The 12,532-nt window shown below is 45.5% G+C and overlaps 1 protein-coding gene across 1 annotated transcript; it reads right to left on the bottom strand.

Annotated features, from left to right (window-relative positions):
- Positions 1–3,225: 3,225 nt before the first annotated feature.
- DFL_004207 (uncharacterized protein) lies at positions 3,226–4,263 on the bottom strand (the record flags this gene model as incomplete). The annotated part of the gene is made up of 1 exon (XM_067633262.1): positions 3,226–4,263. The coding sequence occupies one exon, from the start codon at positions 4,261–4,263 to the stop codon at positions 3,226–3,228; it is 1,038 nt and encodes a 345-aa protein (XP_067491448.1).
- Positions 4,264–12,532: the final 8,269 nt, after the last annotated feature.

The raw sequence follows: 12,532 nt of genomic DNA, 5'->3' as shown, positions 1-12,532 counted from the left end.
TTTCTTCACACCCTCTTCAGAGATCAACCCTAAAGATTGACATGGTTCAGGCACCGAGCCACTCGTGGAATCCTTCCCAACAATTTTTGTAGTGATTCAAAGCTAAGTCTCGAAACTCAAACGTTTAATTAAGTTTTCGGGAGGATCTTTGATAAAAGGGGAGAATCGGCTCCGTCTAAACCTTCGTAAGCGATATCGTGATCGACGATATTAGGTATAAATCCTGGTATATACTGGCTGGACCCTTTCGAAGTAAAACATCATGGTGGAGCGATATAATGAAAGTATCTTGAAGCCTCGCGAGACTACGTACGAACTATTATCTGACGGACCCCAGGCTACTATCTATCCACCTAATACTTTCAAGCATCGGCGGACTTGATTTGTACCTACATTATCCAATCGCAGATACAACTTAAATTACTTTTAAATTTTTATAACAAAAGTGCATCTACAATATTGCAATTCGGCCGTCTGGCATCGCCTCTACGGAGGCAGGTATCATAAACCACAAGCGCAGCCGCCTCAGTTGGGCCCACATTATCACAAGCGCTCGCGCTCGGTATACACCCGAACATCATTCTTTAGATAAATATAGCAAACGGCAAGGCAAAGACAATTCAATAACCAAGAAACCGCAAGGCCCCCAGTTTTGAAATAAGGCTTTTAGAAACTACGATCAAGTTTGCCTGAAGATATCTCCACAACTTTGGCACATGATTAGCATTTGCACGACCATAATCCACCGGACATTCATCCTCCATCGGACAGAAGTCGACCAACGCAATAGCGGGTCCAAATCGATCACAGGCGGAAATCCTCATTACATCGTGACAATTGCTTCCTAAGAGTCACGACAAAGAAGTCACCAAAGTAACAGTAACAAGTAGCAATTCACAATTCACAATTCACACAATCCCCCAAACTCGACTACCTAAAAAAGTACCCGCCGCGTTCGAAGTTTCGTCGCCTTTAGTCACGCTCCCTACAAAGTGGAATGACATTAACCCGGTCTCCGGCCAACAATCCGTTCAGTTCATCCCAACCGAACAGAGCAGTGCCACCTAGACCAAACCAAAAACCCCACGCACGGCCACCGGGCACTACCGCCCGCCCCCGCTGCACCGCACCACATGCTCCTTAACACCCGTTGTCACACCCGTTAGATCAGGCCTCCCCTCCCCTCATTCCTCGGATCCCTCAGTTTAGGAGCCTCAAACGAACAAAAAGCATACCGACAACAATTGCATGATAGTGGGCAGCGTCATATAACATAACATAACAAACCAATACCGGGGATTCTTTCATCCCATGTGTGTAACATTGATTCAGATCGAATCCCTTGGAAAAGCCTTGTGGATTTCTGTCGGTACATATCCGATGCATAATCTTGCTGATGATTATTTTTTTTTCTACGTATGACTGGGCCACGAATTACGATCACGAGTTCTTTCGCCAAAAGTTGTAAAGAAAAAGCATCCCGAGAAACCGGAATAGCGGATGAACATTTCATCCCACATCTCAACAAATCCGGAAGCTCATGTTACTAAACCAAAAAATTTTTTCACCCTCTTCGCTGGCAGGCAAAAGGGCCAGCAGCCAGCATCATCAGCATCATACTTACTTACTTGCACTCTACATTGCATCCGGAATGCAGAGAAACTACTAGTAAAAAAAAGTTAGATATTCGCAGAATCTGATTTAACGTTGCGTACATGATATTATATCTCTCAGCATAACCCTCGTAAATGTATGCAACAACATGTATTATAATTTATGATACTGCATCTACCATGCCAAATCTGTTAACGAACACTTCACCTGACGTATAACCTTTACCCCTCCGAAGCATCTTAGCTCGCGAGCTCGAGCCCAACGAACTTTTTATGCGTATAATGCGTAGTGGGCTTATGTACGTTACCCCTCTTTCCTTCGAAACCCATGAAGCCCGACCCGCCTTGCGCAATGAAAATGCAACTAGAATTCAAAGAATGAAAGGTCATAGGTCAATATTCATGCATTTCCGCATCATGCACCGTGGGAACCGGGGGAGATAAACTGCAACAAGGATTCGATTTAGAAATAACTAGCATATTTGTTGGAACGTACCCGTTGGCTGGCGTTGTGTTCCTAGCTCTTTTGTCTTTCATCTGAACTCGACTCGACTCGACTGAAATAGAATAGAATAGATGTCGTCTATCAATCTACTTCAAACTAGTACTGAAACAAAGAGTCCGAGTCGGAAAGCTAAATCGGACGAGCTCGTGAGCATGAGGGTTGGCTTGGAAAGGATTAACAAATTATGTAATGAGTTTCTCACGAAGTGGGAGGTTCAAATCCCTAGGTTTCCTGGACTGATTCACTGAAGCTTTGAGATCATGGGAATTTGTAGATTTGTAAACTTGTCTCTCGAAATCGTCCTCGAGATTCCTTGCATTTCATTTCATTTCATTCTGTCTAATCCATCCCATAAAGGTTATGCCCGCTAGCCCGCTTTCTGATCGCTATTCTAAACAAGAAACGCTTTGAGGACCGTAAAGTACACTGGTATCTTGCTCAACCAACAGTTCAAAAACAAAAACTCGAAAATAAAATCGAACTATGCTTCAAAGGCCATGTTCTGCAAAAATTAGGCCGCTTTGTAAAGGAAAAAAAAAAAACAAAAAAAAACACCCGCATCAAAAGACCAAAGCTCTACCAGACGGTGTATAGAAACTTTCAAGTCTTTCAAAGACCAACCAACTGTGAAACTCGCTTCGTCTGCTGTGGAGAAGCCTGAAAAAATTGAGCCCTCCGTCAATTAAAAGATGTAGAACGGTTGAGAAGTATATAAAAGAGAAAGTAGACCCGAGAAGAAAAGGACTTCGTAAAGTATGTGTCAAGAAGTATTGGGAGTGTCGAGTGAGGGAAATCCGAACAGTGAAAATAGCAGATGCCGCCGGAAAGTAAAACGCCGTGGAAAAGACAAAGACCCCCGTTAATAAAGTGAAAATCAAACTGGCAGACTGATGTGGCGGCCTGGAAAAATGAATAGTTTTATGCTGAAAAATGAGTGCAAATACTTTCATGTTGAAATTCCGAATATCCTCCCAATTAAACATTTTTAGGTGTCGATGTTCGTCGGTTCAAAACGATATGTGCAATGAAAGGAGAATGATGAGGGACCAGCCGTCCTCTTCTAGGCGTGTAAGAAAGGACTGCCGATAAGAGAAAAGGTGCATATATTTAACATAGGATTGATACTTCAGGATTGTGGAAAACGTATCGTTCGATGTAGGCCTTCAAAGCACATTTTCGGTCTTCCTTCACCTTGTCGATGGGGAAGCCTGATCCGATGGCTAGCTCAGCGTCGAACTTGCGAGCCATGGAATTATGGTTGAGAGATAGGTAAGAGAAGATGGTGTCGACGAATTCGGTGTCGACTTCTGTGTAGTCGTCCTCTCCGATGGACGGGATTGTGAGATCGGTCGTCGATGAGACGTTTGTATCGAGCGACCCGAATGATGTCTGGGTTCTAGGGAAAAATTCAGAGGTTTCTGAAGGCTCGATGTCAGGCTTGGAAACGGGTATTTCGAAAGTAGTGACTCTAGGAGAAGGAACGAAGTTCGGTGTCATGATATGGCGTGGCTGAGGTGTCCACAGTGAAGTTGGCATGATCGGCTTTCGTGCCTGGGTGACTGGATGATCGTCTTCGAGTTCCTTCTCCCAAAGTAGTCTGGCCTTCTCCAACTCTCGTTCCTCTTCCAATCTGGCTCTTGTCCTTTCATCAGGAACATAGTTGTCATCGATCTGATCGAACTCTGGCATAAAGTCGACAGTGGAATTTCTTCTGAAGGTAGCCTCGCCGCCGATATCAAACATGGCATCGAAGTTTATTGCGCCTTTTTCGATCGGCTTCCCAACGGCATGATGCCGAGATGGGGCCATATTCTCTGGTGGTACTGAGATAGGTGCAACGTCGAACACAATTTCCTCTGTGCCTTCTTCTGGGGTGTGTATCATGGAGACTCTAGTCGATGATGTTGCAGAGGCTGGTGATGAGCAAAGCGAAGGACAATACACAGATTCCCGGTCAGAGAATAGGTAATTGTTCTCCCGATTAGAGTACCGTACTGTAGAAATCGGCTGTGGCAGCGATGCAGCCAACTGCTTTAGAGCATCAGATGTTAACGGCACATATTCTAGGTCGTCCTGAGGCTCGTAGTGGCATGGTGAGCTTTCGAACTGGTCAGGCCGCGGCCTGGGTACGAAGAGTAGAGACATGGCGTAAGGTGATCTTTGTTATCTAGTGATAGACGCGAACTTGTAGATCTGGGGGATATATAAATTGAAGATGGTGCGAACACTATCTATCTTTAGACGTCGGGCTTGGGTGATCAGAATTGAGAGGGTTAAGATCCGAGCAGATTGGCCAAAGTCCAAAATAAATGTGTTGTCGGTGTTGTTGTTGATGTGTGGTCGGTTGACAGGGGATACAACGCAAGGTTGAGATGTCGAACAATGCAATATCGAGGATGAATAGCTGAAATCGAACGTGAATTTGAATTTCTATGAACTTGAGATGTTGTTAATACATTAATACAGAGTCGCAAGCTTCGTGAGAGGAAGGGGTAAGATTGATATTTAAGAGTTGAGAGGTGTGACTGAAGGTTTTCCAAACAGAAAAAGAAAAGAAAGTAACTAATGGGGACAGCAATGATTGGTGACCTCAGATATGTATGCAATTTGGGACTTCGGCGTATGAAAATTCCAACTTGAATGATTGGCCTGAACGGAGCTCCAGGCCCCAAAAGTCCAAGTTCGGGCTCAGGTTCCGTGCGGATGTAGGCAGCTCGTGGGAATATCTGGGGGCAGGGAAAGATGGGGGTGCTCTAACAGGGTGGTGTCAGGCGCCCTCAGAGGACCCTTTCGTTTTACAGATCGAAGAAGAAACAAGGAATACGGGTGTGGACTTACTCCGTGATAGCAGGGCGCGCACAAACGCCGAAAGCCACTGCACCTTTTTTCCTACCCCCCAAAGTCGCCCTAGCTAGCGAAATGTGGAAAGGTAAAAAAGGCTCCGTGGTCTGCTGGCCGGATTTGACACTGCCTGTGTCTTTTACCACCGTTGTATCCGGATACGCCGGGTCGGTGGTTGTCGTTGACGTTGACGTGTGTGGCTCTTATATTAGAACCTGTCTCTCTTGATCTTGAATCAGGGTCCGGAGGGTCCGGTCCTTCGTACGGATCCAACAGGTATATGTATTTTTAAGCTTAACAGATGTTACTCAGAAACTTGAGTATTCCGACAGTACAGCTAGTATTTGGAGAGGCGAATTTGATAAAGACTAAACGAATACCCCACAGAGAGTCAGCAAATCCGCTTTATTAAAATATCGTGCAGATGCGAGAAAGATATAACAATAATCTAGACCAGGGCTTTGAGGTTTTATCACTGTCTGACAGACGCAAACCGACTGCGAGGCCCAACGTCATGGAAGTAAAAACCGCCCTGAAAACAGCACGAGCAGGCTCATGCCGCAGCAGAATCCCATGCTACTGGGTGGATCTATGGAATGCTCGGTCCTTTTCTTAAAAATGAAGATACCGATTGGACCTGATCTAAACCATGGACATGGGAAAGCGTTTGTCCCGGCCTGTGATTGTAACTTGCTGACATGATTGTCGGCCGTTCAGATGCCCGCTTGGAAATGCAGCATCCATCACTGGCGGCCATGACGTACAGCTGCGTTATATTTGGCACCGTTGACACCTCCAAGGTTTGCCATCTGCCACCTCTCTCCTTTCAGGCTTTCAGGGTCCCTTTCTGTCCTGAGTTTGGAACATCATCCGCAATTTCGCCTAAACATCCATCGCGCGGCTGTTTTCCTGTAACCTTCCAGCATGGCGTTTGAGAGGCTCATCTGGAAATTTCACGACACTCGTCTCGCTATTAGTCCGATGCCGCGACGATTTGAAGACTTCTCTCTCTTCGCCATTTTATCCGCCAAGGCGTTCGACACTGATGAATTCAGGATATATAAACTGCAACTAGCAACGAAGCGGGTGGGCGGGAATGGAGGCTTATGGCGATATAATGGAGCGCGGTGAAACGGGCGAGAAATGTGGGAAATGCAGAATACGGTGATGGTAGACGAATTTGAATGTTCACGACGTGCGCGTGGGGGACCGGTACATAGGATATGGTATATGATATGGTAATTGAAGACAAGGAAAGACAGTATCACCCTACCCTTTAAGACACTCTCTATTCAAGACGTCGAACGGAATTTGGATGCGACGACACGATATTCCGCACAAAGCAAAGTCAAATCACCAATAGCACCAATTACGGCACAAATCAATGTTATGTTCACTTTGGCAAAATACGGACTTTCTGTGTTATATCAGACTATAATAACCCCACAGCCTGATGTTCTTCAATTTTTGGTTGAGGAATGTTAGCAGGCAGAACTGTCGAATCGGTTACTCGATGCTATGAAGAGCCTATTCGCGATTATGACCTTTCGTCAGAAAGGCTTGATTGTTGCCTTCTTTGGTGTAGGTCTGCTGACAATAGTCGACTGATTCGGTCTCCGCGCACGTAAGGATCGTGGATTATATATCTGTCTGTGGCAGGCAGGATGCAGGATGTCCTGCAATAAGAAGTCGACAATCCGGAAATTCCACAGCCTTCAATAATAATAATTAATAGCACTTTTGACCCTTCGCACACTTTCCGCAATTTACCTTTGAAGCTCCAAGTCGTATTTTGTTTGAGAGGTTGCAAGAATATAATTTGACTTCCAAAATTGAAGAAAATACTTAAATTTGAGAGGGTGCCTTCCAGGCAAATCCGCTGGAGAATCAGGAGACTTTATGTAGAAGCTGGAGTTTGACGGTGGGACGAACCCTCGAACTCATATGCACGTTGGCTTCTCCTGGCACTTTCTTTGGTGGAGAACTCCTGAAATCGCTTGCGCTTGCTCCCAGCCATCAAAGCCGGTGCCCGGGCCAATAACAATATATTGATATGAGTTTTGGTGTGGAGCTTGAGGTTGGTGTTGAGAAATTGGGCTTTAGGACAAAAGCCGACGGCGAAAGGCCTCGCCATACAATGGCCTTGTGCTTCCACAATGCCAAAACACCATTCGCTGGAACCTCAAGACAGCACAGGAAGAAGCAATCACGCAGGAACCGATCTCGCAGCCCCGGGACGAAGCTTGCCTGGCTTGGTGCTCCTCTTGCGCTTCGACAATGTCGTTTTTGACAGCCGGCCTCCTTCAGCGAGACACACCAGAATGCATCATCCCAGCAAACGATCTTCTAGCGCCATGCAAGTAGGACAACCATCTGCACGGTTGTTTCCCTTCCTCTTCTTTCAACGGGTTCTTTCCAGGATTATCTGCTTCTTTGTGGGCTCGACCCCGCCGGCGACCTCCATTTTGTAGACGCCTTTCACAAGACTTGCAGATGGTTGTCAACATCCTCGTCCATGTCATCTGCACGGAATCCATGTCAATGCAGCTGTTGCCCCACGCATCCATCTTCTTCGCGAAGAGGCAACTGATTGCTAATTTTTTCAATTGGTCCAGTGCAAGTTAAAGCATTTCGCAATCGCATGTTTAGCTCCATGTGCCGTGAAAATTCGTTCATGGGAGCTCCGTTAGACGTTATCATAATAGGCCACACCTTTTTTTCTCGCGAGATAATAATATGAAGCTCGATGAAACATATCAACGTAGACACCGGCACTAAAAAGAATCTGTTTTTTTTACAGCCTGACGCTAAGTCTGATAAACATATTTCTCCGACGAAGCTGAAGCATGAGTCGTAACGCCAATAAAAGTCTTTGAATCAGGTTTCAGCCGGATATAAGATCTCCGTACGCCATAAACTCGGATATTAAAAATCTATTTGATGGCATTCTAGATCTTCGATAGAAGCTTGACTATTTAGCCGCAATATCCATCTAAGCTTCGTTGTACCTAGTATCGAAGCTTACCAAGACATTCCATTTGTGAATGAAGTCTTAACCCAGAGCAGCCAGTCTCAATCTAGTCATCTTAGACTAGCTATCTTGATCACAATCTATATCTAGAAATTACCCAAAGCAGAAATTCTCAACCTCATACAACGATCGATAGTCGGCATCGAAGCAAGGTTGTGAGATGTAGGGCGACATTCCTTTATCCGTTTCAAGGTGAAATCAACCATCGCGGACGTTACGATACCTCCTCTCGCTCCGTTGCCGAAGGGCTTCACGTTCGCTACCTCATAAAGGTGGACGCAAAAGAACCCCCACGCCCAGCAATTCCAGGTTGCCCCAAGCTTTCCCCAGCCAACTCTAAATGGAACGTGCAACCCCAAACAACCACCTGCTCCGTAATCAAATATCCCTTTTTACGACATTCACAGCTTCAATTGCTAAGCCGAACAGGACCGATTTTTGAGGAGTTCCCGTGTTAAGAATACGGTAGGAACGGCGGCACAAACATAACGATTATCCCGCACCATGCCGTGCCGTGATACCCATTGCATTCCCCGAAATTCCTGCCCGAAGCGAAAAAGAAGGCGGACACTGAAGACTGGAGGAGCTGGTCTGGTTTTACACATATTGATTTCACACATCCCACTTCCCCGGATGCGCGTGAGTGGACGGCCTGTTTGGCGAAAGGAGCACGAACACGCGAAAACCCAATAGTTCTAATTATCCATGTCTCATTCCTTTCCCCGCTGACTTTGGGGTTTCGAGAAATAAGGTTGCAGCACTGATTCGAACACACGAACGGAGCGTCTCAAATATCACGTAAATTCAGACACTCTCAGAAAGCATCCCCACGCGAGGGTTACGCTGATTCTCGCCTCTTTTCCCCACAAATTATTAGGCGACAAAACTGCATGTCATGATTCAACCCTTTTCAACTGTTTCAGGGCTTCAGTGGCTAAAGACCTTCTGAGGCGACATCTCAGGAACCCAACTTTTCATGCGATATTCACCTATATCGTCACATCTTTAACACACTTCTCTTGCTTCACGATCACACCCGTTTAGCCTGAACCGTGGGGCCCTGAAGACCAAAACAAAAAGCGAAATCTCGCTGTGAGCTCTCCGAGCTCTTTCAGGCGATCTCAAATCTCCAATATGCAGCTCAACGGTTTCCCAAGAATCACTCGAAGCGAATTGCGCACCATTCACCAGCCCTCGGGACCATCATTAACCCAATCAACCATATCGTGTGACCAACTCTCGCAGAATACCTGTTGCTATATGCAGAATCCGCATAATTATGCATCATGCAAGCCGCAGACACCACCTTGTTGCCCCAATGCGTCTATCCAGTGAACCACCCCACGTCCCCGAGCTTTCTTTTGTCATTTGAAAAAACTAATCTTCAACATTCAAAACACCAAACCAAACACACATACATACATACTTTAAATTTACTGCAAGTATGTCATGTTTTCAAGGTATTCTGATAGGTAAGACGTTCGACTAATAATAATTCTTGCACAAAATCCTCCGGTTCGAGAGAGATAGCGGTTCTTTAAATGCAAGTTATAAAGCCACAAAACGAAAATTAAAGATAACGTACGGTGACAAAGCCTGCGTATACATATGTATATGTGATGCAAGAGATTACCTATTGTTAGGCCTTTTTTTTTTCCTCTTCCGGGAAGAGAGGTGTACGGTTTACAGAGGCGTGTGAAGCTTTCCCCTGGCCTTGATGTCGGCGACAAGGTGCGGTCTGGAATAAGCCGTTTCGAGGATGTCTGGGTCGTATACCTATTTTGACCGCCGGATGGATAACATGAAAATTAAGGCGACGCGGGGCCTCCAAAACAAGAGCAAAGCAGGCGAGAGCCGGTCTACCCAGTGGGTTTTCGCATTCAGGATACTCGAGCTGACCTTCTCCAAATAGCTGACTTACATACGTAGTATACGAAGTTTGTGTTGAATTGTGTAATTTGATAGAGTAACAAAACCCCATCTTGCCCATAGCTAAACAGATCTCCACAAGAAAGGCTGAATTCGGGTATTACCTTTTAGTTAAGAATTTGACTAAAAGACACGGGATCTTGAAAGGCGCATGTGGCTCGTTCCTTGACTTACCTATGCTCCGTCCCTCATGCGTCGGCGCGGAGCGGAGTTTAGAAGGCTAAAAGACACAGGGATACATATACAAGACAGGGCGGATTAAACACCCGACAGCTTTGGTTCGCTATGATATCACCTGGCTGGTATTTTGTCCATTGTTTACTCGGCCTCGGGGGCGTATTCTAAGAATGTATATGACCGACCGCCTGGTATGCAGTTAGCTGTAAATGGGTTCTCGTAAACCCCGAGGTTTCGCCTGATATATATGTCATCAATGTCGGGGTGGATTCCGAACACTGCGAAGGCTAAAATGATATTCAAGAACTTAACAAATGCGTACAATAGGGAACGACCATGAAGATATTCACAAGACGAATGGCCAAGAGAGGCAAATATAGATTTCCATGCAGTGCAGCAACTATTAGTAGCAAACCAGATCCTTGACAGCTCGGTTCAAGAAGATCTAGAGGTCCCGATTGACCAACCTATCGTCAACACGACGACTCGCGAGGAATCTTCAGCAGCGAGTAAAAATCCAGAAATCTAGAAATTTAAGAAAGAGAGAAAAAATTACCTAAAAATTGAACGCCGGAAGCATGTAAAGCTGATGCACGCGTTAGCTGTCAAAACTGGAGCCCCGCTATTCCAATTGCAACTGTAGGCTCGTTATCGATATCAAAAATAACTGAGGGGTTTTTGAAACAACAGTCAGCTTCGTCCACTAAACCTCATATGTTTTCGACGAAGTCATTCGACGGGATAGACGGGATGCCAATTAAAAAACGATATGGTATCATCAAAAAAAAAGTTGCAGTAGTATTTCTGCCAGCTCGACCATCTCGCACTCTCTCCGAAACCCTCAAGGCATCTGCCCGCTGCTTCCTCTCTCCTGTAATTATAGTGTACAGATTTCGCGGCTCGACCTCTGATTAACATTCCTGCAACCGCTAAAATCAAGCTTAATGCAACGCCAGGGCAATTGCAGGTCGCCTTTTGCAGGTGCATTACATTTACATTTACATTTACGCTTACATTTACATTGCAGCCTGCATCTTGCCTGGTTGCATGGTGCACCCGGGTTGCACGAGCCGTTCGACTTAGAAAGAACGGGAGAATACTTCTTAACACAGTTTTGGAGATTGTTCTGGAGCAGAGGACTTACAATCCCACAGCACATCGGAGTTAAATTTTTTCGCAAAAGACATCACCGGCCTGGTCTCCTTCTAATTACCACCACTGGTCTCTGAAGCCCGCGCATCTGCTCGGACCTAGTGAGCCACACATTTTGCTAGACGATTCATATAATCGTATTTAAATGACTTAACCAAAAGGTCATTACTTCAGTTGAACTCAACTTTTAAATGAGTTTAAGGGCCAAGCGTTGAGCTGCAGTCTCAAGTAAAACTATAAGGTACATACAAATTTGATCGAGGAAAACAGTCAAATGAGCAGCCATTGTAGTAGGGAACGACTGTATATATAATGCGCTCAAGAGTCCTCTATCATGCTGACTTGCCTCCACAACAGGCTCGGATCTATGGATCCAGAGTTCCACCCATAACTTTGTCTCGTGAACCATCCTGTGGACCTTCAGCAAATACGCATAACTCTAGTCAAAATAGCCCACTCTCGCAATGTCCGCGATAAAGTTGCCGTTATTATAAGCGGCGTTGGAACCTAAATAGATGTTATGATTAGCATTCTCTTGAAGTGTACGCAAATATAAAACTATGGTATTATTAGTTGCATTATTCGTACCTGCAACCGTCCCGACCAAGGGCACTCGACAGTTCCCAAGAACCCAATTACCCCCTGCTGCGACAGTGGCATTATGTGGGAAAAGCGAAATTAACTTTGGAATTCTAGAGACCTCTGACAGGCTACAATTTGATGCAACCGCGAGACCAATTTCTATCGGATCGTTTGAGGTCAACGTACCAGGCGGAAGAAGCGCCATTACGAACAATTTCAGCTCGGCCGTACCAGCCGCAACTACCAGTGGTGCACATACGAATACGAGAAGTCACAGGGTTAACTACGCATCGTGTGGCTCCCAGAGAGCTCAAGTAGCCGAAGCAGGCAGCTGCGTCGGCGAAATTGCACTGAGGCACTCCCGGCCAGCATATTGGGTTGTACCGTTTACTAAGGATTTCTCGGACCTCGTGTGCTGCATGTTCTATTTTCATGTTTGTTAAATTGAGATTGTAGATCTAGTTCACCACTTCTAGGAGACCAGGGTAAGAGATCAAGTAGAACGAATCTAGAACTCCATACCCGGGATTGGACTGTTCAAGTACTCATTAGTCAGGCCGAGTTCTTTCGGTGTGGGAAGGCCCGGCGCGACTTTAATTAGAGAGAGATAGTCAGTTAGCTCTGGTTCTGGAGCCAGAGCAGCAAGAATGATGAAAGGATTGAAAATAGCTATAATAATGAGTGTGGATTTGCTGAAGACAA

This window comes from Arthrobotrys flagrans (assembly GCF_004000055.1).
Source record: "Arthrobotrys flagrans strain CBS H-5679 chromosome Unknown unitig_0, whole genome shotgun sequence".
NCBI classification, from domain to species: Eukaryota; Fungi; Ascomycota; class Orbiliomycetes; order Orbiliales; family Orbiliaceae; genus Arthrobotrys; species Arthrobotrys flagrans.
The sequence above is the reverse complement of the archived record's forward strand: the minus strand, read 5'-3'. Positions and strand labels throughout refer to the sequence as shown.